Source organism: Electrophorus electricus, chromosome 14, assembly GCF_041902795.1.
Source record: "Electrophorus electricus isolate QZ-2024a chromosome 14, ASM4190279v1, whole genome shotgun sequence".
Lineage (NCBI taxonomy): Eukaryota > Metazoa > Chordata > Actinopteri > Gymnotiformes > Gymnotidae > Electrophorus > Electrophorus electricus.
In genome coordinates, this window is record NC_137510.1 from 11839972 (window position 1) to 11866122 (window position 26151).

General features: G+C 39.1%; 1 protein-coding gene across 11 annotated transcripts in view; it reads right to left on the bottom strand.

The window, feature by feature from the left end:
* The window catches only part of slc12a7b (solute carrier family 12 member 7b), a 44772-nt gene extending 19313 nt beyond the window's left edge, over positions 1 to 25459 (bottom strand). For 3 of the 11 annotated variants that reach the window (XR_014116790.1, XM_027002947.3, XM_027002946.3), the window contains exons 1-3: positions 25176 to 25459; positions 4108 to 4202; positions 3686 to 3817 (exon numbers count right to left, since the gene is read on the bottom strand). Coding sequence is in view for 10 of the 11 variants with exons in the window: in XM_027002947.3 (XP_026858748.2) it covers positions 3686 to 3817; positions 4108 to 4202; positions 25176 to 25335 (387 nt within the window). In the remaining variant the exon portion in view is untranslated. Of the gene's footprint in view, positions 1 to 3685; positions 3818 to 4107; positions 4203 to 5066; positions 5110 to 7270; positions 7424 to 11200; positions 14981 to 15273; positions 24627 to 25175 lie in introns of those variants that run through there. The other 8 variants (XM_081695699.1, XM_027002948.3, XM_027002949.3 and 5 more) reach the window with 8 other exon arrangements.
* Between the last annotated feature and the right edge of the window lie 692 nt (positions 25460 to 26151).

The following is a 26151-nucleotide window of genomic DNA, read 5'->3' on the forward strand; positions in this document are numbered from 1 at the left end:
CACACTCTTAGACTCACAGACACCTGTGTATTTATATCCACCTGTGTATTTATACCTCTTGTCTTCCTATTTTCCTTGTTGGCCTTTACCAACCAATTACTTCACCACTTGGTGTGTACTTCTCAGTGTATATCTCTGGTTTTGTTCTGTTTCGTTTTCATTCACTTTTATATTAACATTCTCTAGTATATTTCCTCATGGTCCTTGCGAGTTTGTGTAACTATTCTGTGTTCCCTGTCTTCTGGTTCATTAACTATATTTCTTGGTATTCAGAACTTCACTCCTTTGCTTGGTGTGAAGCTGATCATCAGTGCTGTTTAGCAGGCAGCTTGTTTTCAGGTTATTACTTGGCAACAGTTTTATTTAGATTTTATATAGGGTCACTATCCTCACTGGAAACAAATCTGGCTGGAGCTATCCTGTTAGATAGACCATAAACAATAAATAATGTGTTCAAATTCTTCTTTATTTCTTGTCTTCAATTCTCAGGATATTAGTTTTGTTGAGTTCTCGTTACATATCTCTTTTTCTTGTAAAAATCAAATAAATAAAACAATACATAATATAATTTCTTACTCATCAAGTACATTTGCTGGTCTACTTAAGATCAGCGAGTTAGCTTCTATGACAGTGACAACATAACTGATGATTACAGAGATAACACAGGATAGCTAAGGCTACATCAACATTTAAGAGAACTAGTTCCATAGTTCACCATATAAGCACTCGAGCATAAATGCCAATATATTTAGCACAATCTTCAAACATTTCACAGTTTATCAAATCAACTAGAAACATGTTGCACTTACATCACAAAGGCATTGTAACATAAAATATCATGGTTACAACATAGGATGGCACACTTACAGGCATATTTAGGGCCAAGATTTTACAGAGTGAAAAAACCACGACTGAACTTTTGGATGAGCAACTCATAACTTAAACTGAGTCATGTAAACACAAGATTCTCAAATATTAGTGGAGACCTGAAGAGGACACTAAAACCACAGGAAATTCATCAAGTCCCTAATCCCATATAAAGCATTACTCCCCATCTGGTATAGTTAAGTTTATATCAATATCCCTTTTCACTCATCAGCCTTTTCTATAGGCTCCTTGGGGAGCAGGAGGACAACCTGTGACACCTGTGACAAATGCAATTAAATGTGTTGAGTCCCTTGCTTCACAACTCTAACCTCCACCTTTCTCATTCTGTTGTCTTGAGTTGGGATACTTTTGATGATGAGACCAATAGGCCAGTCATTTTTCTCAACTTGGTCATACTTCAGTAAGATGTCTAGGACTTGAACCTCATGTTTGTCAGCAATCTATTTCTTTCTGGATTGAAGTGTTAACAGGTACTCATCTCCAATGGTTCCAAAACAGTACTCAATCCTAATCACTGAAAGGATTCAGCTTCCAGAAAGTACTTGTCTTAGAGCAGTTTTTTTTACTTCATCCTTGAATACAAAGTGTTGAACACAATGGATGATTTGCAATTTGGCTTGGGTTTCTGGACCTTTGGGTTTTTTGGACTTTTCAGACATTTCCAGGAGGACTTTTCAGACATTTCCAGGAGGAGTTGTGAAGTTGAGAAAGCACCTACTACAGGGCGAATCTCAACGAGCTCTGGGTTGACAAGGTCAAACTCAGTTGATGTTACTGGAGTAGACAGCTGCTGTTGAACTTGCTTTAGGAACACGGGCCCAATGAACCATCTTGTTTGTTGCATGAGGCTTGCTTTTATTGGTCTTGCTGCAACGTTGGCTAGGTTGTTGTCTGTTGAGACATGGTGCCACTGTGTGGGTGTAGAGGACTTCCTAATTCTTGAAACTCTGTTTGATACATGGATATAAAACCTTCTTGAAGTATTATGGATGTTTCCTAATATGATCTTGCTGTCTGTGTAATACTTTACAACTTGAATCTCCAGATTCATTTGTTGGCAAATGAGCTCTACCATCTCCACAGCAAAATCGTGTGTTCAAGTTTCGGCACTAGGTTGGCCTTTCCCACGATGAAGCCAATGAGGTACTCTCCTCTTTCACTGAGAACTCACTTGGCCAATTCCAAGTCTTCGAGGTCATTTGCTAAATCATCATTTGGTAACGTTTCCATCACCTTACTGTTTGGGGCAAATGTGTGTAACCATAATTTGGACTCAGCATATTTTTTTTGTAGGAGATTAACAGCCTCTGTTTTGGTGGAGAGCACAATCAGACTGTCATCAAGTTTTGGGTGACAATATGGCTTTGCATATTTGCAATGTTCCTTATAACCTGCTTGTGCAGTTCTCCTTGCCCACAGCTGGTGCCACAGCTGGTGAGGAGCTCTTTCCGAAACATGGGCACTTTCTTGCATACTCCGTCACCTCTTTTGCAAGATCAGTGTCTCTATACCATAGAAAACATAGATCATTGAGATGGACTTCACTTACAGTGAAACTGTGTGGGCTCCTTTCGAAACTGCATCAGTACACAGACAAGAGTGTTGTTTATGTCCGGGCCACTTAAGAGGATGTCATTCAATGACACACCCTCATACTTGAGTTGAAGACTACCTGTATTTGTCTGGGCTTTTGTGGATGGTGTACTACAGACAATGGGAGGTACTAGCACTCTTCATCAGACTCCAAGGCATGAATTTCAAAAGTGAACTCTCAGGTCTTCTTTTTTGTTGAAGCTCAGACTGAGGGTGTAGAGCTGTTAAAGAGCCTGCTCTCAGTTGTTTGGTAGTCTCTGCTTATGTGTTCTAAAGAGAGGAGCACAACTTATTTCACTCATCTTTATACATCTTGTCCTATGATTATGAGAAAACATTCATCTTCTAGTGCAGGTATTGGCCTTTCATCATTTTCCTTCCTGTCAAACACTGTCACGAGGCTCTCTGTCTGGTCCCTATGGTAAAGATCTCTAGTTTTGTGAGGTGGATTGCAGACAATTTTTCTTTTGCCTGTTTGCTGCTGGGACATGGACTGAGATATGATGGTCTCCCATTAAACAGCATGTTGGTTTTATAGGTCTTCGCAGAGGCCGGCTTGTGTGTGCGTCCCAAAGAGACATCTCTTATGACAACCCAACCAATTTCAAGGAGTTGGACGAATGGTGTGTCTGGCGGCCCACTGTGCTGCTTTCTGACCTTGTGCAACCTCAACATGTCTCTGCCTAAGAGCAGGATTTGTGCCTCATGATCAATGGATGGGATTTTGTGTGCAGTGGTGTGCAAGTAAGAGTCGTGTGTGTTCTCAGGAAAGATATGTCAAACTGGTCATCTGGTAACATGCCAAATTCCAACAATAAGGAAAGCGGCACCTTTATATGACCATCAAAGTACTCTATGGCACACTTACAGGCATATGTAGGCCAGGATTTCAGAGAATGAAATTTCCAAATGAGCAACTCACAAATGAGCTCAAGACACGTAAACAAAAGCTTCTGAAATATTAGTGGAGACCTGACGAGAGTACTAAAACCACAGGAAATGCACCAAGTCTATAATCCCATATAAAGCATTACCAGAACATATATGCTAGAATTCAAAATATTATGGCTAAATAAATACAGCATATAACGGCAAAGGATAAAGGCTGAAAATGGCTAAGACCCATTTTAAATAAAGCTCCATTCAGTTGAAGACATAATGCCATATTGCTGAACCTCAAATCTGTTCATTCTGGGAGCCTTACTTTCACAGTTTTCTTCCTGGCACCTTCCTCTTCATCTGCTTCCTCATGCTCCCGAACCCCCTGCGTGAGGTTGGTGTAGTTGGCCAGTTTGCTGAGTAGCGATGACACCATAGGATTGCTGTCCATCTCTTCCTGCAGATAAATGGGTCATCCCTTTTCTCACACTTTCATAAAATTACAGCAGTCCAAATCAGCAAATCCATGGCAGCCCAATGAAATACAAAGAACTGAACCCATCAAACACTTATCTGTCAATACCACGGAATGGAGGCCAATTTGTATCTTTGCCCAAAATGATAATCCATGCATAAATTAATTTATAATTGGTGAAAACGTGTGAAAAACTGAAAACTATGAATATGACTATACGTACACACACGTCTGCATTTGTCTGTGTGTACTTTTGGAAACTGAAAAAGTACCTCAAACAGCGCCATGTTTGTTCCATCATAGAGGCTGCCTTTTTCATTGTCAATGTTGTTGATGAATGGACTGTTCTCTTTTGGGTTTCCATCACCTGAGGCAAAACAGAGAAAGTCACATCTTCAACTATACAAGCTTGACTCTCACTGCAGCTTCTAACAAATCAGATACTTGTGACAAATCACTGTGGCCAGAGAAAGAACAAATAAATAACAAAATAAATTAGCCAGTTAGAACTGATTAAAGTGCTTGCTTCCATCACTGACCATGAATTAAGGAAGAAACCGCACAAACGAGCTACACTGCACAACCCGAAAATGTCTATCAGACTCATCTGAGTAAAAACATGTAAAACTTTGCAATCTTTTCAGCACACCTGGCAAGAATCTGACCTCGTTCTATGTCTCTCATCATGAGCTGTGAGAAGCAAGAGGGAACAGGTTGGCCCCTTTTCAATGAATGAAAGTGCAATTTTAGTCAAATACAATTCTGAGTTTGTGAAAGAAGTATACGTACTAGGGGTGGAGCTCAGCTCACAATAGGATTAAATGTATGATACTGTGTCCATGACTTTATATTCTTAAGATACTGTGAACATATTTTGAATAAAGTAAAATAAACATCTGAATAATTTGTAGATGTTTTGTTTTGTATGTCATCCTGTTTCCATTTTTTTCAACAAATGGGAATATTGTAATACTGCTGCACAACTAATTTAAAAGACAATGGGGCAATCCCAATGACAGTCCAACTTCACTTGCATCCAGGTAATGTACAGTACTGTGTAAAAGTCTTAGGCCACCATTATAATAGTTGTTTAGTAATGGTATAATGACCATATATAAATGACCGTATCTAATTATTTATCAGTCTCTTAATATAAAAACAGAGAATATAGGAAATATATGCACATCATAAAACAAACAAACAACAGATTTCAGAACAAAATGGCTTTTACATGTAAAAGTACTTAGTGTGACCTCCATTGGCACTAAGAACATCTTGAACTCTTTTGGGGATACTGTACTGAAGTTTTCTGAAGTAATCCTCTGGTATTATTCCATTATTCCATTCAGGTTCCATTCCATCTAGGTTTAAAAGAGTCAGGTTACTGCTATTGCTCAAGTGTAAGGCTCTATGAGGTGCATGGCTACACTTTACATTGGAATATATTGTTACACAATGCACCCCTAATACATAAGCATAAAAGAAAGGACATGATTGTTCAGCTAATTCCAAAAATCTGGAAATGTAATGGAAAATACACTGCTTTCAATGGCAAAGTCTATTCTCTGGTGAGAGCACTGAATAGAACGATATATTAAATGTTAGAACCATCATTCACTCATTTCCCACTTTCTTGACTTTCTTGTACAGAGGCATGCACACTTAATCAAGACTGCTCCAAACTGAACAGCACCAGACAGGCCATAGAGCAGGAAACAGCTGGGGACCTCCACACCATCACAGTAAGAATGCTGAGAGACAGTTTCCATGTAAAGTTTTCCTCCAGTAAGGCAGGAAACCTGTGGCCGATTACAATCAGCTCAAACAGTCAGGCACTCTGACTCCAGGTTTCAATAACTGCATTATAAAAATGAAAACATTCTGTATTTCATGTCTTGTTGTTTAACAAAATAAAACAGTATACTTTAACCTATTTAACTGAATGTAATAGTAAAGAGATCAAGCTAAGTCAATTACCCAGTCAGTCCATCTGGCACATTGATCTTCTTATAATTAGAACAAAATGGTGATCAATGTCTTCTCTTTTAGGTCACTGAATCCAATTCCTGATGACTCTCAGAACTGCAGCCTATAACTTAATGGTGTGGCATTTCCATGTAAAGTAGACTGAACGGCTTAAATGCATGAAAGCATGTGATTCTTACCACACTTCTATTCATCACATAAGCTTATAGGTTAAATATACATGTGGCATAGACTTCAGAACCACCGATGAGGGAAAAATCAACTGGCAGTGAAAAGCAAATGACATTCACAAATCACCAGTTCTGAGAAGTGTGCTCAGTGCTGTTAGGTTTGGAGGGAGCGCTTCCAGGCAGGGAGCCGAGCTGAGCTGGCCTCGTTAACGCCGGAGTGGCCAGGAGGGCTGCACGCTGCCTCCTTGATGAATGACTGCAGGTGTGCCCAAAGCTCTCCCTAAGCTCCAGCCCTGTGCCACGCTCATGGTGTAGTCCTTGAGCCAATCTATGGTGTGACCTCTGCGGGCGCGCCCAGGGCAGCGCTGGGACTGTGGGACTGCACGCCTGTGCACCAGCAAAAACTACAGAGGAAGCAGCCGTCAGTTTCTGAGGTAGTACAGCTCAGCTTTTCTTGGACAAAAGCATGAATGATGGGCCCTTCTAAATTCCACTGCTGCCTGTAATTACCTTGGTAGACCGATGCTGTATGGCTTTCTAGATGAGAAATGACTGTCCCACAAATCAGCAGGAGAAAATTAAAAACTTAGTCAAAGAGGTTAGGTATAATGGCTTGCTTATTAGGGTAAAAGAATAACAACAAACAACAACATATTGTCCTATACAGTTGAGAAATCATTTGTAACCTGGAACTAAAGAGGGGAGAAGCAGAGGCTGGATTACAGACCATGTGCAGTTGAAACAAGAGCATCAGCATCAGGAGCCTTGCATCTCCGTGTCTATGGTAATAAAATGACCATGCACTCTATTTATACGTACTGAGCTCCATCTGTAAGCTGCCTTGCACACCTAGGCTGCAGCTCACAGTGCTGGTGTGACAGAGTGTGAGAGGAAGGGGGGAGGGGTCACATCAATCCTTTTATCCAATGGTTTCAGGCAAAGACCAAAGACACAGTCAGGCAAAAGTACAGAAAATAAACCCAGGCCAAAAACTGCAGTTTTAGCTACAGTTCTGCACTGACTGTACTGACAACTTTAGCAAAGAATAGTTGAAATTATCTATGTTGAATATGTTGAAATTAAATGTACTTAAAACAGGGTGGCACATTTATGAGAAGCACCATGTAACAACTAGTGAAATCAACAAAATTGCTGGCTTTAAACCAAAACGGCACCTAGTTAAGTATCTCAAATATAGCATCCAACCTGAGAAGTACTGTATCTAAGCACCCATCAAGAACCAAAGTCCTCTGACCCAAGCTTGACCCCAGCCACTTACCCTGCTGATGAGACCTCTCTACCTGCTCCATGCAGCTAAGGTAGAGGCTGTGGGGTCCCCTGAAGTGCTGCAGTGTGGGGGTCTCCCCTATGCCTGACGTGAGGGTGGTGCTAAGCTAGTCTGTGCTCTTAAGATCAGCTACTGTGACATTGCCTGCCAGAAGCCAATGACACATCAGTTGCTGATCCCTAGACATCACCACTAACAGAGGGGGAGGAGAAAGGGGTAGGGGTGGGGGGGAGACGGGACACAGAGAGAGAGAGAGGAGGGAGAGAGAGAGTCCAAGAGTGATGTGCAGCTGCTCACCTGCCCAAGGGTATACAGTGCTCCACTGCACACTAAAGGCTTAGAGAGAATAACTGGAGGGACAACTAAGAATGGAGTGAATTAATGTCATTTTATGCAATGTATGTCATAAGTGCCATGGGTCTTTCGCTAGAAGTCATGAACTCTAAAAGTCCAGAATGGACAAACCTTCAGCATTCTCATTTCTAATGTCTCATAATGAAAGTGAAGGAAGATCTTTATGCAGCCTATCAGAATTTGTCAAACACCTTATGATGAGGTCAGGCAAGATCCAAAAACAACCCAGATTTCAAATACAGACATGCTAGACTGAGAATCTGTGCCTGTACAAGAAGGAAATTGGCATGGAAAAAAAGCCAGTTTGGTAGTAAGGCAGAATGTTAAAATTATAGCTACCACTTTAATTTAGTGGTCAATAAATCACTTCATCAGCATGTCAACTGGGCTTTAGTAATCACTTAACCAGATTAGCCAAATCCTGCCCTTTTTATAAATCACACAGGCAAAGTCTGCAGGAAGCAGCACCATCATACAATGAAGACCTAATGTAACCCATCTAAACATTTACTACTCTAAGCATTCCAGCAGTGAAACCAGACTGTGAAGAACAAAGAATAAACAAGAAAGAACAGGGGAGTATAAATTATATATACACTAAGCCCAAAACACAACTGAACTCTGAACTACTGTTTAACTGAACATGTCATCACTGTAATGTCCCTCCTTTTGCTTCTTTACCACAGCCAATATGTGAAAACAAGTGTTCAACAAACTATGTGAACACTGAATTTGGTCTGCTTTTTCTAGCTGACCATTGTCTGGCAAAAACTAAATTAATAAAGCACTCCACAATGTTTCATCAAGCTTGGCAATATGTCATCAAGGCTAGGGAATCCTCAGATTAACTACAGCATATCTCAACTTGCACATATCCACCAGGCGGGTTGCCTGGGTGACGCTGGATGTAGCCAGTGTTGGTTGGTTAAAAGGCGGCTCTGTTGAGCTTTGTGATGCTTTAAGCCGCTACGGCCCTCAGGTAAAAGAAGAGCTTCTTACATAACAGTGAATGCAGAGAGGGTGGGGGCCTGTGTGCCAGGTGGATCGAGCCAAGGTAGCAACTCAGAGGGCTCAAAGCTCCTTAAAGCTGCAGGTCACATCTATTATACCTGTCACTAACAAATTATTCTTTTTAAAAAAATTTTATACTATGATTTATCCATAGTAGAGGTCATGGTGAGTGCTCTTCACCTTTTTAAACATCTTTTAAAACATAGTCAGGTTTGGACTTGACATGGAATGTTTGCATAGTTTAGGCAGCAGTGGATATGCATGAGTGCTAATTTGATTTCCGCCCCAGCAATCACTGGCACAGACACTTTTATGGTACAGATGGTACAGACGGACAGATTTGTATTCCACTGACAATGTGGGAAATCTGATTTAGCTGATATGGCGGTCAGCACAGACCATGTGAGCTATGGTGATTTCCAGTGACTATGACAATGACCCAAGACACACATGCACACAGTTTCCTCCTCCCTTGGGAAAAAAAGGAAAGAAAAACCCATTTATGTACACAGTCTGCAAGAGGGCATGAAGAGAGTATCAATATTAAGTGAGGCAAAATAAGTCATTCAAAACTCTATCTTAAAACCAGATGTTTTTCACCACTTAAAAAAGCCTTAAATCTCAGCAGGTTTAAGATCAAAGGAAAGATTGTGGGCTAGTAGGATTATATCAGCAAAATCAGTTTTTCTTCCCACATGCAGTTCACACTGGGAAAGGGGAATGCAGCACGACAAGGATTCTAAATGCTTGACGACTGCTATGCTTTCTAAATGCTAAATGCTTCTAAATGCTTGACAACTGCTATGCTTTCTCCACCAGAGGGCAATACTGACATGTAGCATCAATGTGAGTCACTCTCTCTCTCACTCTCTCTCTCTCTCTCTCTCTCTCTCTCTCTCTCTCTCTCATCTGAACATAGAGGTATGCAATTTCTGATGAAGAGATTTATTGTTATATTCAGTGTTAAGCTTGCTTAAAAACAATAAAAAAATCTACATACACACTAAGCAGGCTTCTGGGGAGAAATCATGATTGCTCGTGCTGTCTGGTGCTGATTCACAGCTCACACAACCAGTATGCTGGTTATCCCCTTAGCACCTTTTGTCTAGCCACTCACTTACTTTTCTGTATTATACCTATTCAATGCCCGCTCAAGCAGGCTCTCTTGCTGTCTCTATCCCGCTACAAAAGAGTATCTGCTAAATGCTGTAAACACACACACACACACACACACACAATACTCAGATATAAATCTATATGAGACAAATGTGTTCAGTGCCATATTTCCATATTTATAAAAGGAGAATTCAACCACTTGTGCATGTCAGTAAATAAAAATTATGCTATAAAAATACACACATGTATATTATTACATATATTTGTAATTATACAAACACGTGTATTACTCGGAAAATATGAGATTTTTAGGTTTTAGATCTAAAACAAAAAAAAATTAGACTTAGGTTATCATAATTTCAAGCCCTGGCAAGCACATACAGGTCTAATCCAAATGACCCTAAAGTAGAACATGTCAAACAAGCATGAACATGTGAGTCAATATTGCAACACAACAGCTAGACATGTTCAGTGCCATGTTTATAACAGGGGAATTTAACCACTTCAGTTATGCATGCCAGTAATCATGAATAGGAATAATAATAATAATAATCATCATCATCATCATCATCGTCATCATCATCATCATCATCATCATCATCTACTACTATTACTACTACTACATTTACATTTATGGCATTTAGCAGACGCTCTTATCCAGAGCGACTTATAAAAGTGCTTTGTCATTTACTCACAGAATATATCCTAGTACAGTACAGTAGGTAAGAAGCAAACATCTTAATGACCTAGAATACTGTAGAATACAGGGATGAATGCTGATACCTAAAAGTACAAAATACACAAGGTCTATCTTAAACAATGATAAGTGCTATAAACAATAAATGCTAGAGTTTGTTAAACAACATAAACAATACCCCACAATAAGTAATAATTTAGTCAGTCAATATGGGAGCAGTGTCAGTTGTCCTTTAAATATTCTGCAGATAGATGGGTCTTCAGTCTGTGTTCAGTTTACATTACTACTACTACTAGTACTGCTACAACAACAGCTGCTATCAAGTTACTGATTTATATTAGCTTTTATGCCTTCCTGACACATTAAGAAGAGTAAAAACCTGCATACACAGAGATTACAGGACCATACAGCTCACACTGCCAGTTCATGATTGTTGCAGACTACACATGCAGCATGCTTCACAGATCAGCATGCCATCTTACTATACACCAGTTTGCTAACTATGCTTTAGCTGCAGCAATATTTAATGCTTTCGTTTTCAACAGTAATGTGATCCAATATATTTTTATAGAAGGCTGATTCTAAAAACTAAAGGGCATTACTAAAGTGTTATCAGCGTCATACAGGCCATTATTAGCATAGTCATATCTATTCATGTCAGAAACACCTCTGTCATTCCCAGAACATGCCAAATGACTCTAGAAGTTTGCTTTCAACAATGAAACAGAAAACCAGGAGCTTACTGTCACCAATCTTGACTGGTCGGCTCCCAATGTACAGTTCACATGAAGCAGAATGAGTCAGCGCATATAAGTAAGAGAAAATACAAAATAAATGCTCTCAAGATGTTATCAGGTAGAGTACACAGAGTACAAAATGGGTGGTAGCACTGGTAGGTACACTGGCCAAAAATCAGGAAGCATGGTATGCGTGTGTGTGTGTGTGTGTGTGTGTGTGTGTGTGTGTGTGTGTGTGTGTGTGTTTGTCGTCTAGCTATTTCTCAATGTTTCACTTTTAGGGGAAAACATTTATTTTAAAGCTAATTAGCCCATATTGTTTTTTAAATCATACTGTTGACACACCACTTGATCATCCGACATACAGCTGTGTGTAGATGTCAAGGAACAGACAAACCACTAAACACTAGCCTCTACTTGGTGGGGGTGTAAATTGTGAAACTGCATGCAAACCAAGCTTACTCCCGTGCAAACTCAGTTTATTGCACAGATGTGTTGTGTAAGGCTCACACAACCACTCCCAATAGGCCAAGCAGAGGCTAAGGTCTTCAGAGTAGGTATTAATTTGGAAGGCAGAGGTCATGAAGTGAGCTGGAATGCTCGTACATGACCTAGAGAAGTAATCATATAGTTTAGTGTAGCTAGTCTTACTGGTTTCATGCACCAAATGGGACAGGTGAATACATACCTTATGGTTGTATATCTAATAATGTCTCTGATATTCAAGTCCTCATTCCACATTTCACAACTGGCATTCAAAATACTCTTCCTGTTTCCAATTTTTCACCTTTCAGTGAGAAGTGTAGATCATGTCCTGCTGATATTGTCTGGAAATCAGGACTATATATCCAATGTAAACATTCCTGAAATTCAGCACACTTAATTTTTTTTAAAAGTGTCTTACTTCTACTAAGCCCTTCCTTTTCCGACATTCACAAATTGCAAACAATTGCTTTACTGGCAATGAACAATCTCATGTACTATCACAGAATGGCAAAGGGACATAAAACACTTTAGAAAGACAAGAACTCAGAATATTTGCCAGAATATTTGTTGGACCAAGGACCCTCATGAAAACAGACATTCATTGACCCCAGGGCAATCAAGAGACATGATAGTAAAAAAAAATATATGTGCGAAAGACATGTGAGAGTATGCGTGGGAAAGGAAAGCCAGGAACCTTACAGCAAGGCCACATCCAGTGCTGCACCACATGGACCAAATGGCACAATGATCTTAGAATGGGACATTATCTAGGGTACACATTTGACATTTCCACAAGCCATCACTGAATAATTTGGTGGAAACAATTACTGTGAATTTGTCACAATGCATGAATGCATGTGATTCATCTGAATGTTGCCAGCATCCTGCACGATCAGTGACATGAGACTGGTCATCATGGTCACAGCACAGGAGAATCGCTGCAACACTCTCACTAAACACAGTCACCTTAACTATTCTGATATACTGAATGCACTATTTTGAATCCATTTGCAATGCCATACAGTAAGGGCCAATATTTCTATATTGATTCACATGGGATAAACTGAGCGGAAGCAGAAACGTGAGGATTGTTCCTGATCATGAGCTGCTAAGATTCATGGACTTTATTTTACCTTAAGATCATGACACATACTTTACACTGCTACACAAGGGTTGTTTTTAAAACCCACAGGACAGGTTGTGCACGGTACCAGCACATTGAACACAATGAACAAACATTAATTGTCTTGAATACTTATCTGGGCAACTTATTAGGAACATGCCTTAGACTGGATAAAAATGTTTAAAATATGGATAAACTGGATAAAATATGGGATAAAAATATGGGAGCATTCATTAGGTCACAATGACACAGAGGAGACCAACTGCAGACTGAAACACTGAAACAAATAACTGCTTTGCACAAAAATAAAGCCAGAAATATACAGCTCAGCAACAGTTAACAACCACACAGACAGTGTGGCTGTGGGGTAAGAGTCATTGACACGAGCATTATAAACTTGAGAAGTCAGGAGAGAAGGTGAAAAACAGGAAGCATAAGGGTAGTGTGGATCACTGGCCAAATAGCCAGCAGCAATCTTGTTAATGAGATCAGACAAGAGCGCTGAATAACTGCAATGTTTAATGTAACGGAGGCATACAAATATTAAATAGTTAATTTGCTCAACCTCTATTTATATAGTGACAGGCAGCTTTGGTCATGCTACTCTGTCAGTAAAAATGCTTACTTTAGCCAGGTGCAAAATTAATGTTCACCTCGAGACTGCTAGGCAGTGCTTTTATTTGGTTTGCAGCTGGGTCTTTGGCAGGTCCCGCTATGTGCCATCTCCTTTTACACTGAACCAGTGTTCTGCTGTGCCAGAGCATTTGTTTATGCAGACAAAGAGATGGAAGAATACTAGCAGAAACTCTTGCTAGTCATTTGAATCCTTAAATCCTTAAAATCTGAACCAATTTGGTTTGTCACTGTTTATGTTAAGTAGTCAGAGCTTACTTTAATTAAGTAGTCAGAACGTACTTGCTGATATACTAGAAAGCATTTCTTGGTGTAGAGAAGTCCCGGGTGTAGCTCTGCATGGAACATGGAAACACAATTAACAAGTTCTTTTTTAATCCATAACTAAAAATTCTGATGCTGGCTGTAATTTCTGTCTGCAGTATCAAGAGAATTAAATGTCACTTGTGAAACCATGTGCTAAAAACGAATCCATTGTAGAGGTATGTTACGTAACTTGTTTAAGATGTGTTGTCTCTTTATGAACCAACTTGCATGCAAAAGTCAACAAAATATTCTGCTTACTTTGGCCAGAACTCAGTAAAAGCTAAATCTAAAAAAAAGAAAAGCCTGTACTGAGATTCTGAACGATAAGCATGATCTGGGTTTACAGTTACCGTGTTATTTAATTTCAGGTTTGTCTTTGGGTGGAGCTCAGAAATAATTTGACACAGATGCCCAGCTTCATGGTCCATTCCAGCAGTATGTAATCAGAGAGGAAGAGCGCGCCAGACTCTCCTGGTCTCAGAGGAAGCTTCTGCGGTAATGGAGTAGATACAGAGTCTGAATTTGTCTTTATTTGGATACTCAAGTCCTTGACTCAAATCAATAAGAACAAAGATGAGAAGCTGATCCTGAACTTCCTCTGAAGGACAGAAGATAAAAAGGAAAAACACTACCTCCATTGCCGAGATGGCTGATAGGTGGGATTATCAACTCCCGCTGAGGGAGACCAACAGAAACAAAGCTACAAGGCAAATCAATAGTACTGACCAGAATCTGACTGGAGAGGTGGGGAAGAAAAACAGCCATTGCACAACACAAGACCCCACCAGCCGACAAATCTTACATAACCCTCAGTTCTCTGCGCTTGCTGCTTCTCCACTGAGTCTATAATATTCGGGCTATTACTGCACAACATGATGGCAATTACCAGTAACAGACTGAAACAGTGAAAAAAACTGTTGAGCACTGGCTCAAAAGAATTTGATGGTAGAGGTAGTTGGTACAGTGTTGAACAAATGCACTCAGTGACCTTTTGTGAACACACAGCAAAGTGCGTGTCCTAAACTGAGTGACAGCTCAAAAAGATAATGATACTGGTTCAACAGAAGCCTGATATTGGACCACGCTATGCTAATAGAACATGGAAACATTAGCCACTCCATTAGCATGATACTGTAAAGTCGGCACTCAAAGTCTTACCTGTTTAAGAGTTTTATTACAGCTTTGCTAAAAGACAGATCACAGGTAAATATCAAGAAGCATTATAACTGTACTAGCTGCCTCAAAGACATTCAGTGGAGCACTGATAATGAAAGAATGCAGAGGGGTAAGTGAGAGAAATAGACAGGAGCTACTATTGAGAAGTGTTCCTCTCGCCATTGTGTGAAAAGAGGAAAAAGTGTTTCTAGAAGGCTCCACTTTATTGTGCAAGCAAGGCAGACAAAATATTTTTTAAAAAAAGAAAAAGAAAGAAAAACCACAAGGGTTACGTATTTTTATATAGCCTTGTGGCTCAGGGTTTAGCACATTATAGGTTCTAGAAAGGTCCACAAATGTCACAAGCTAGGCTCACCTGGAGTTGTTTCATCCTCCTCCCTCAGGACATTGCTATCATCTCCGTCTTCCCAGGACGACTTCCTGCCGTCACCCACGCGGACCACTGTGAAGTTTGTTGGCATTTTCTCACCATGTGCTTTTCCGTCAACACGTCTCCCGTTCCTTATCTCGCTCCCGCTTGGTCTTGCTCTGTCTCTTGCCTTTATTGTCTTTTCTCTACCCCCCCCGTGAGCAACTCCCTCTCCTCCCGTGCGATGACTTGTCTCAGCTGTAGTTCGAAGTTCTCCGTTTCATTCCTACTGCTTGGTTACCGGTGGCCCATGTGACCAGCCTTCCTCCAAATATGGAGCTTAAACAACCCCGCCTTGTGGGCCAGGCACAAAGACACACACACACGCGCACACACACACATGCGCGCGCACACACACACACACACACACACACACACACACACACTGTAAAGACAGTCTGCCTTTCTTTTCTGTGGGAGTCGGGATCTCCACAGAGGGACAGAGACAAAAGAAGAGGAGATGAAAGAATCTATTGATTAAGTTTAGGCCTCTACCACTTCCTCTCTTTCAGACAAAGGGAAAAAGGCTTGACATAAAAAAGCCTGATTCCTGCTCAAGGAGCAATGAAACCCAGTCAGAACTGTAGCAGTTCAAAGCTTTACAAGAGCAGTTCAAAACGACCTTACAGATGAGTTTCTCCTAGCCACAGCAGCAATGGGATCCACATAATAATATTCAACATGTCAGCATGAATGGTCAAACATACATTTCTAACCAATAAAGATCTGAGCCTTGATCCTAAAAAATATGAGTTGCTGGAAATGGTCTTGTTCTTATATGAGTATCATACCCAGTTACTCAGTTATCATAATGTCACTCCACATGTCACTCATCTGTTCAAGCTTCACTACAAGCTCAGTTTATTGTATTCCCCACGATATGATAAAGACTTAGAAGACATATTTGGATTTGAAAACTGTCTAAACTCAAGAATCTCATAAAGACATCACAATCTATTTATAACTCCAAAATATTTGAAACAAACAAACAAACAAACAAAAAAGGTACAAAAGGTGCCCCTCTAACATTTAATGAATGAAGTCACATAGGTTTTAGGTGACTTTATTTTACGGCTGCTTAGAAATTCTATTTCTAGCTATTTTCTGCAAGTCATGGGATTCAATATCTTAGAATATTATATCACTATGGAGTCAAATTACAGTCATTTCCCTCTAAATGAACTATATAATGGAATAAAGCATAGAAGAAAAAAGTCCAAAAAGATGAGTTGTAAGGTATGATGCTGGAAACTGTCCACCTTGTTCCTGGGTTATCTCTAGACAGGGGTTATGAATCTTATTGGGTTCAATAAAATTTCTCACAAACATAGTATTCAGTGTGTTTATTCTGGCTTGTGTCCTCTGCCCACTGGGTTCTCTTAGCCAATGTGAATTTTATTGTGGTTGTGGTATAAAATATGTTAAATAATGAAATGTTTCTTCCTGAACTGTTTTTTCTTACAACTGCACCCTCAGGCAAAGTTCTCCACAAGACAGGGCATATAATGTTAAATACAGCTCAGACTGTAGTAAGAACCGATGACACATCCAGTTGGCTATAAGGGTCAAACTGGCAGTACAGACACATACAATTAATCTTATTTTCAATAAATATGAGCATCTATATTGCCGCAATGCACATATGATGCAAAATTGTCAGGCAACTTTTTGTGACCTTGAAATAACAGAGGCATAAGGCCAAACTGTTTATCTGCACATACAGAGGCACTGTGAACTACATTTCACCAATCAGTCACAGCAAATTGGATTAGAGCCTACATAAAAGGGCGGGTCTTCCATGAGAATGGTCCACCCACTCTGTTGCCTCTAGCAACTTTACTATGGGGCTCATACACTTAGACTGAAAATGGTGGTTAGTTTTTTTTTTTGATGTTGATCAAACCCAAAGGTGGGATTTGAACTGCATGTCATTACAGTGGCTCATTGTGATGGCGTCAGCTATCTTTTTAAATGAACTTATAATACAGTAATTGTTCAACACAGGACAGATTTGTCGTCAAGCCCTGATGCTGTTGCCATCTCACAAAGCCTTCTCTGGGCTATGTGCCATAATAATGTGCTGAACTCACAGCAAAGGTTATATTGCCTAGTAAACCCAACATCCTCATTAGTTATGGCACAAATTTCATCCAAAAATCATTTTCCTAAATGACCAGTGTAAGACAGATGAGAGTAGGAAAGAAAGATGAGTTTGTCTTGTTATCTCTGAAACTGTTCTTCCAGTGATTCTCATCAGAAGATGTGTCTTAGAAGGCCTAAAACTAATCAAACTAATCTGCAAAAGTCTCTTACAAAAGAAGCCTAATCAGGAGTCTATACCCACCAACACGTAAATGCACTCAGAACATGCCCTTTAGCTATTCTGGAATAGCTTAGTCATTTGTAATAGTTCCCTGTTACTTGCTAAAGCATTACATTTTAAAAACATTACAAAGGTTGTTAGTCTAAAGCTATAATAGACATAGGCTAATAGTCTAGATAGGGGTTGTGATGATGCTGAACAGAAACATTTATTTTTCAAATTAACATAGAACAGAAATCTATTTTTGCTTCTATTCTCGGCATGGTGGCTAGATGTGGGTATTGATGCATCAGGAAATATAACAAATGTACAGAGATGGGCTACTGAACCTTCCTATGGGAGACAAAGCTGAAGGGAGTGTTCTAAAGGAACCATATTTGGCTAACCTCAAGAATCATTAATCCATACAGTTTTCTGGAAACACTGGAAATATCAGACCAATTATTGGTAACGCAATGACAGACACTTTTAACAGCAACAACACACCCTAGAAAATGTAAACTGTGCAAATAGTCACACACAAAGAGTTTCAACAGTACAAGACATCAGAGTTTACAACCCAGTTGTAACTGAGCATGCTCCCAAAAGCAAATAAAAACATTCCAGCACATCCCAGGGACTTCACCCTAACGGTTTAGTCATTTGAAAATGAAGGGCTGTCTCACTTCTTGACCTTTGATTTACTGACAGTGTTATGCTCCAAAGGCACCCTGTTATTCTGATACAGCTTTCGTTTATGTTGAATCCTAACAACTAACGGCCACTTTACACACCCCACTAAGTGTATTAGTGCCAGTCTGCAATCAGTTGTTAACTAAGAGAGCATAATGCAGCTTTCCTACTTCCTTCTCCTGGGCTTCATCCTTAATCACTGGGCTTCCTGGGCACTGGGTAAGAATGACACACCTGCTAGCATGTGGAAGAAGCCAAGTGGAAGCATCATGAAATGTACAGATTATTGGGAAAGTAACCATAAAAAAGAAAAGTGACAGAAAGTCACTGGAACCTTTAGAACACAGATCTTTCATTTTTCATTCAAATCCCCAAATCAATACACCTTTACTGGAGCCCTTCTCTACCTCTCTATGTCTGGCCATGTCATGAGAGGGGTGTGGCTTCAAGGCACCTTCCACTGTGAAGCCTGATTGCAAAAGCCCAGGGCCTAGGTTAATCTTGTCAATGCAGACAAAAGATGAGATGGCCCTTAAACCAGCCATTATATAGAGGCCAGCAATTCATTCTTCCCTTGAAAGACAGGAGAGGCAGGTAATAGCAGAAATGGAGCGGAAGCTTGGCACTAGACATCCTGAATAATTAAAGAGCATACTGGTAATAGAGTGTATGGGGATCACACAATTTGTTAGATCTGCTGAATTATGTTTCTGAACACAAAATAAATTCACATTTCATTTTACTTCATCTGGCAAAGGTGAGATGCAATTTCACAAACACAGAAAAATGATTAGCTAAAGAAAAATGGTGAATCTCTAATCATTTGACATGCATTAGATATGAGATCCAAAAATAAACAGTACTTACTGTAGAATTATGATGCCACCTTCTGGTGATTCTCAGTTAAAGCTAATGTGCTCTTGTTTTCAGCAGTTTCATCTGACAAGCATTTTTTGAATTAAGAACAAGACAAAAAATTTAAATAAATTCAGATAAGAAAAAGACTCAGATAGGATTAAGGTATATGCTGTCTTAAGATAACCTTTTGATACTGTACAACCTAATCAAATTCAAATATTATGAAAAAAAATGGAGAAGGCTGATATTCAAGCCAAATATAGGTGTTTACGAATAAATAGGAAATATACAAAGGCTCTTTAGTCCCTCTTAGATAAGCTTCTATACACATTAAGTGATGATTTATTTAGGAATTTAATCAACAGTGTGAGGCAACGGTTAAGCCTGGATTACAAGTGATACTGCAATACAATTTGAGGGAACAACAAACGAAACAATCACAGATGTGTTGAGGATTTCTTCTCTCTTTGCATGTTTTGTAGTCACCCAATCAGTTTTACTCTACTCTGTTCCACAGTAAACATTTTACCAGACATCACTACAAAACTTGGTACATATGGAACTTGTCAGAGCTAGTCTGTTTTAACAGACTGCAGTGCTTATAGTAAAGACCAGTGGTTACCTTAAAGTAAGAGAACTAGGAGTGTTCTTCTTTAAGAATTCCCTGTAATCAATAGAGTGTTTAAAAGCCATAGAACAGGCAAAAAAGTCAGACCTTTCCAAATGCAACTAAAATTAAATCAAAAGAGCAAACAATTGTGTCTATTTAGGTATTTCAGATTATAATTAGTAGATCCATATATACCCATGCAATAATCAAAAAAGACTGCGAACCCATTCCCCTGCTGGGTACTGTTGTTACCAAAAAGGATCAGACTGTAAAAGGGTAGGCATGTTTGGCAAAAGTTCAGAACAGGAGGGTAAGTGCTGTGGAGCTATACTGTAACATTGCAAACCTGGATGTTCACAAAAATAGATATTCAGTAACCTGTAAAGACCTTTCAGTTCATCATGGACAACTGGTCAAAATTCACGAGAGCTTTCCTTTCTAACTCAGGCAGCCATTAGCAGGTGACGACAGCTCCACGAGCAGTCTCGCTGGTATCCTTCTCAAATGCTGCAGTACATGCCACTCTCTCAGCTGTCTGTTTCACGTGGCAGGATCAAGTGCTACTTTTTTATGGAATCACTTATGCAACGGAAACCACACAGCGGGAGGATTTCGCGGAGCGTGCTGCAGGCTGCCCTTGTGAATGGGAGAGGTTTCCTGGACCAGGGGGATAGGTGGAGGGAGGAGAACAGTGTGACGCCGGGGGCCATCTGCTGGGGCTACAAGGCCTCAGGCAGTTCCACTCCCATCAGTAAAACAACTGAGAAAGGCTGTCACCTGAGATTTAATAAGGTAGAATTCATTGCTGCAGCCAGACAATTCTCAGTATGGTAACAATAACAAAGACGTTCAGCAAAGTCAAAGATAGGGCATGGGGTTCAGATTAAAAACACCACCCCTGGTGCAGTTTTTTTTTTTTTTTTTATGTAAAGATTCATGAAAGAGAGCTGGTACACAAATCACCTTGTATATCATGCCTGGTTACAAAGACTAAGCCAAAAAATTTACCGAAGACAATGAGTTTGATTGTTTGTTTTGTTTAGCTCCTGTACATTATAAGGGCAGCTCTTTGGAAAGATCTGTAAATTAACATTTATTTCAATTAAACCAATAAATCTACTTCCAAACACTATTTCCAGTATGTATTGTAATTTAGTTTTTTTTTCCCCACTTACATTCTGCCAGCCCAATCAGATCTGCGACAATGACTGTTTACAGAGACAGATGGTGCATAAGCTATAGAGGGAGGTTCATGCCATGAACACTGCTCTGTCAGCTGCAGGCAGTAACAAGACACTAGAGAGGTGGAAATTCCCATAATGCGTTATGGACAGAAAAGGCAACCCCGTTTTGGTCTTGCATTTTTAAACGTTTGTAAGCGGGCATGGAGGGTATGATGACTCACGCGACGATTAACTGTGAGCTTCATGCAAGTCTTCTAGCATGCAGTGGAAAAATACACAGAGGCCTCAGAAAAAATGGTGGCGCTACTATAGATAAAAACAAAATGCAAAACGTTAATTGAGGATAACAACTGTATGGCCTATTAATAAAGTGTTCATATCCATATTCTCAAAACCACATTGGTGTCCAAAGATCCTTTAGAATACCCATGAGACCATTAGAGCATGCACTACTGCAAATATCTTCATTATAAGACTATAAAGATGATTTATGAGGCTTAATGAAGGAAAAGTGAGAACACCAAAGTGCTGAGGGAAACACTATTCTCAGTATAGGCATACGTGGTACCAGTCAACAGCAGCATGTTAGATAACAAATAAACTACTTAAAATTGTTAATTCTTTCTTTCTAATGATTAGGTGAATCCAAACAATTTTCAGAAATCAAGAGGTCTCAGAAAATAATCTCAGAAGTCAAAGCATCTCTACACCATACAATTAACACCTCTTTATAAGACAGCATCTGAGTGTCCTTTTTATTGAAATGTATGATAAAATCACACATAAATGATTGGATGATTACTATTTAACCAACGATATCTAAGCACTTCTCTTTCTATGTCTTTGCACCTTACTATGCAGTGGTGCCAAAATCATAGGTCAAGCCCCCAGTGATCTAGCATGGAACAGCCTGGTCGTGAACTTGAATGCCCAGTCAGGTTTTCGCTGTTTCCTGACTGAGAGAGACTCCATGTAAAGGTCCATATAAAGCCTACCTGACAACCTAGTACTCACTCTCCCTTTTAGCCTCTGCCAACCAACATCGATGCGCACACAGGCAGGTGTGAAAATTAGATTACACTTTAGTCAACACAGGGGAAACAACACCCAAATGTGTGACAACTGCCCAAATAAAAACAATGCAGGGTTTTTAGGAGTGCTTTGAGCAGGAACTTGACAAACTGACAAGTTAGGCAGGAAACATTTTCTTGTTGTTGTTTGCTTGTTTGTTTTTTATTTGCTTTTACTAAATACATATGGCATTGTTTAGGTTTAAAGATGAGTTGCTGTGACTCTCATATGCCATGCCATGCAATCTGCTGTACACAGTGTTATTTACTGACATTCCTGCACCTTGCTGTAACTTGTTCATCACATTCACCAATTACTAATGGATGCCACTACTTGTTGAATAATGCTAATAAAAAGCCATTTAAGAGCAAAGCATTCTCTACCTCTGAGAACCACTTAATAAGATCTTTACAGTTATGTATTTACTAGACTAAATGCTATTTTTTAATTACTCTAGAACCTATCTAAACTTCTTTTCAAGCTTGAACACAAAGAATCTGATCTATTAAATTCCAATTTGAAATGAGTCTGTGTTTCAGAAAATGTTCACGGAGTGGTATAGCTTGTCTAAGCAAATGAATGCAATTAGGTTAAATAAATGTCCATGGAACATCAAATCTGATTTGAGTTTTACTGGCAGAACCACTCTGCTATAAGAGTGTGTAATTACATACACCATAGCCCATGTAAGTCAGGCAACTAAAGGAAGGCACAATTCCCAGTCGGGTGTTTCACCTGGATGTAACCCCACTAGTCCATTTTGGGCAAGAGAAATGCACTTCCAAGAAGTCAGTCATTTTTACTGATAACCCAAATACCTACTGGATGCAGTCGACTGCTCCAGATCAAGCTTCTCTGTGATGTTTGCATTATATACAGGTTTCAGCAAAGCAAATGTGAGATGCAGTAAAAGAAAAATGGGAAAATTTGAATATTTTGTTAATAATATTGTGAGTGCCATTAATAATGTTAATAACAACAGAAACTGTATATTTCAAGACATGGTCACTGTGAACTCCACAAGAAAGCCTGTGAATTATTTTCCATCAAGTGAACTATTGTTGCTTTCAAAGTATTTGAATAGTGCTGCTTATGACGGATACAGCAAGCACAATATTAACAGACTACAATGGATAATAACAATGACACAGACATATATTTTACGAAATCCTTACATGTTAACATGTTACATGTTAGTTTATATAGAATAAAGAATAAGTGATGGATAATATCAGATTTAAATCTGTTTTTCTTTATTCATGACACTACCCTTCTATCATGAATATGTTGGGGAAATTTTGCATAATCATGGAAATTGAAAGTGTTTTGTGAAATATCTTCAGTGCCTAAAAGACTAAAGGATAATTTATTTAATTTCCTTTAGCAAATTAACAAGACAGCAGACAGTACAGGTCAGTAATGTGAGATGAGATCCCTGACTCAAATGGTGACTGATGTGTGCAATTCTGTTGCAGAAAATACTGAGTATGCTACAGTCGCCAAGAGATGCTCTTGATGAGTCAGGTTAACAGCAGAATTATCCACGTTTGCTGCTGTTTCTGCAGTCTCAAGCTTCTTGAAGCCAATACATGAGTGTCAGACAATATGACAATCTTTATTCTGTGCACTTTAAGGGAAAGTGGCATCTAGCTAAACAAGAGTTCATAGTTCATTACTTTTTATTTTGCTGTTAAAGGCATTTATCACAGTGTAATTAATTGTAACGGCCACTGAGTAAAACTAACCTAAAGGTCCAGCCCTAAACATAGCCACAGATTACATAACTTATTCAATCATATACACCATAAATGGCATTACAATAGTAATGCCATTTATGTGAAATACAGGCCTACTATATTTCTCACAATAGTTGCAAAGGTAAATAAATGCTTATACCAATAACATAAATATCTAATCAAGGCCTAATATAACAATGATCTAATCTATTATCTAATAACATAAATGTGTGACATTATATCTAATAAATATCTGATCTAATATCTAATAACAAACATTTTGAAATTTGTACCCTCTGCGAGGCTACACCACAATTTTAAAAAGGTTGACAACACAGGAAGCCAACACATGTGACACACCTGAGGGGTGGAGAAGCATTATAATCCCATACTGTGCTCATTGTGAATAATTACATGAACATGGAAACACATTCAGCAATTACCATTCACAACACTAGACATTAGGCTTAAATTACATAAACCCATCCAATTTAGCAAATGAATGTTCAAAGCAGTGATTCAACTGAGTATGGCATTTTTGATAAATGTGTCATGGTAACAGAATCCTTCTCTGTACCTAATGTATAAGAGCGGACAACTACTTTGAGACTCTACCAACTTAACGTAACACGTAAACAAACAAGGAGCGTCATTATTAATAAAAGGAGATATCTGAGCATAGAAAGTGCAGTGTATCAAAGAATAGCCACTGCTTAAAAGACAAACTAACTTTTGCCCTTGTACATGTACTTATCATGTGCAGACCCCACCCAATTCTATTTCACAATAAGTCAACTGGCAGCGCAAGCAAACACACGCACACACACAAGCAAACTCACACACATCTACACACATACACACGCACACACACAAACGTTAACAGAGTACAGAAATAAAGAAGCACAGGCACCAACTTGCATTAATTGAGCTATTCTGGTGAACTGAAGATGCTAAGCCTCATTGCTCTCTGATGCTAACCTAGCCCGTGTCTGTATTACACTGAAGAGGCCTGATGGTTTTTTTTAATAAACAACACTACAATTGCTAACCATCCTAACTAGAGCATGCTGTGTGCCCCTTGTAAGTGTCTCTATTTTTGTACAAGGCAAGGACACTTGAGAATGTTGATGAATGCAATCAAAGTTAGGTAATTACAGTATTCGTGAACATACAGTGAGAAGTACTATACCGTTCAAATCCACTAAAAGATGCGAGAACAGAGCGCTATATATATATAAACTGCCTAATAATAATAACTAATAATAATAATAATAATAATAATAATAATAATAATAATAATAATACTGTAACTAACATCAGATTATATACAGGATGGTTCTAAAATTGGCTGAAGTCTGCATGTAGTGAACGGTATCAAAGCAATCACCACTCACCGTATTTATTCGGCTCTCTGCTATACTCAAGGATAGGAACAGCTTCACGCTGATCTAAAGCTCCCTCATCTCCAAAGCCAGGTAAGGGGTCATGGTGAACCCCCGCGTTCGTGCTTTCATTGCCGTGACCTACGGGGATGACAACGAATCTTTCAGTCATGCTTGTCTTTTATTTCACCTCTCCTGTCTACACAAAACTTCAGGTCTCCGACGTCTTCGCCATGTGAAACATAGTCGACAAGAGACTGCACTAGCAAAGCAAGTTCAATAGTTGGTGCAGCTACCAGAGCAGCACGCGTCTGTGCTAGGCAGAATTGATTGCGTTATAGGCGTATAAAGGCGTGTCAGTTTAATACGCTCTCTGATTGGCTGACTCATGTACGAACTTCTGTCAGTCCGCGCCAAACATAAACGAAAAGACAGTCTCTGCTGGTAGGGATATTTCTGAACTGGTGAAGTCTACGTAGAATATTACAATTTACTTGTTAGCTTTGTATAAAGCTCTGTGTCATGTATTCACCAACATTCGAACAGGATTCATCTGGGGCTATAGTAATAGATTAAGGTAATGCTATTGAAAAAAGAAGTGCAATTAGCCGTCAATTTAATTCAGAGTTTTATTCAGGCTTTATGATACTGAGAAAAGATATTCAATAATTCGGCGAAATAGAAGTGGAGTGTTATCGTTAAATACTGTCAATAATAATAATAATAATAATAATAATAATAATAATAATAATAATAATAATAATAAGTACTTAGCTAGTAAGTAACCTAAAAATGTTACTGGGAAGGCGAACCATTGCTTATTTAAAAAATATAGCTATTCGACAATTGTAAGCCTCATATTAAGACGATTGATCTGTAGACTTATGGACAGAAATTCAATTATATACATCTTCGCTGCATTAGATCCAGTCCGTTTGAATAGTTATAACACAGTCTGAATGGAACACTAAAAATGACGGTTGAGATG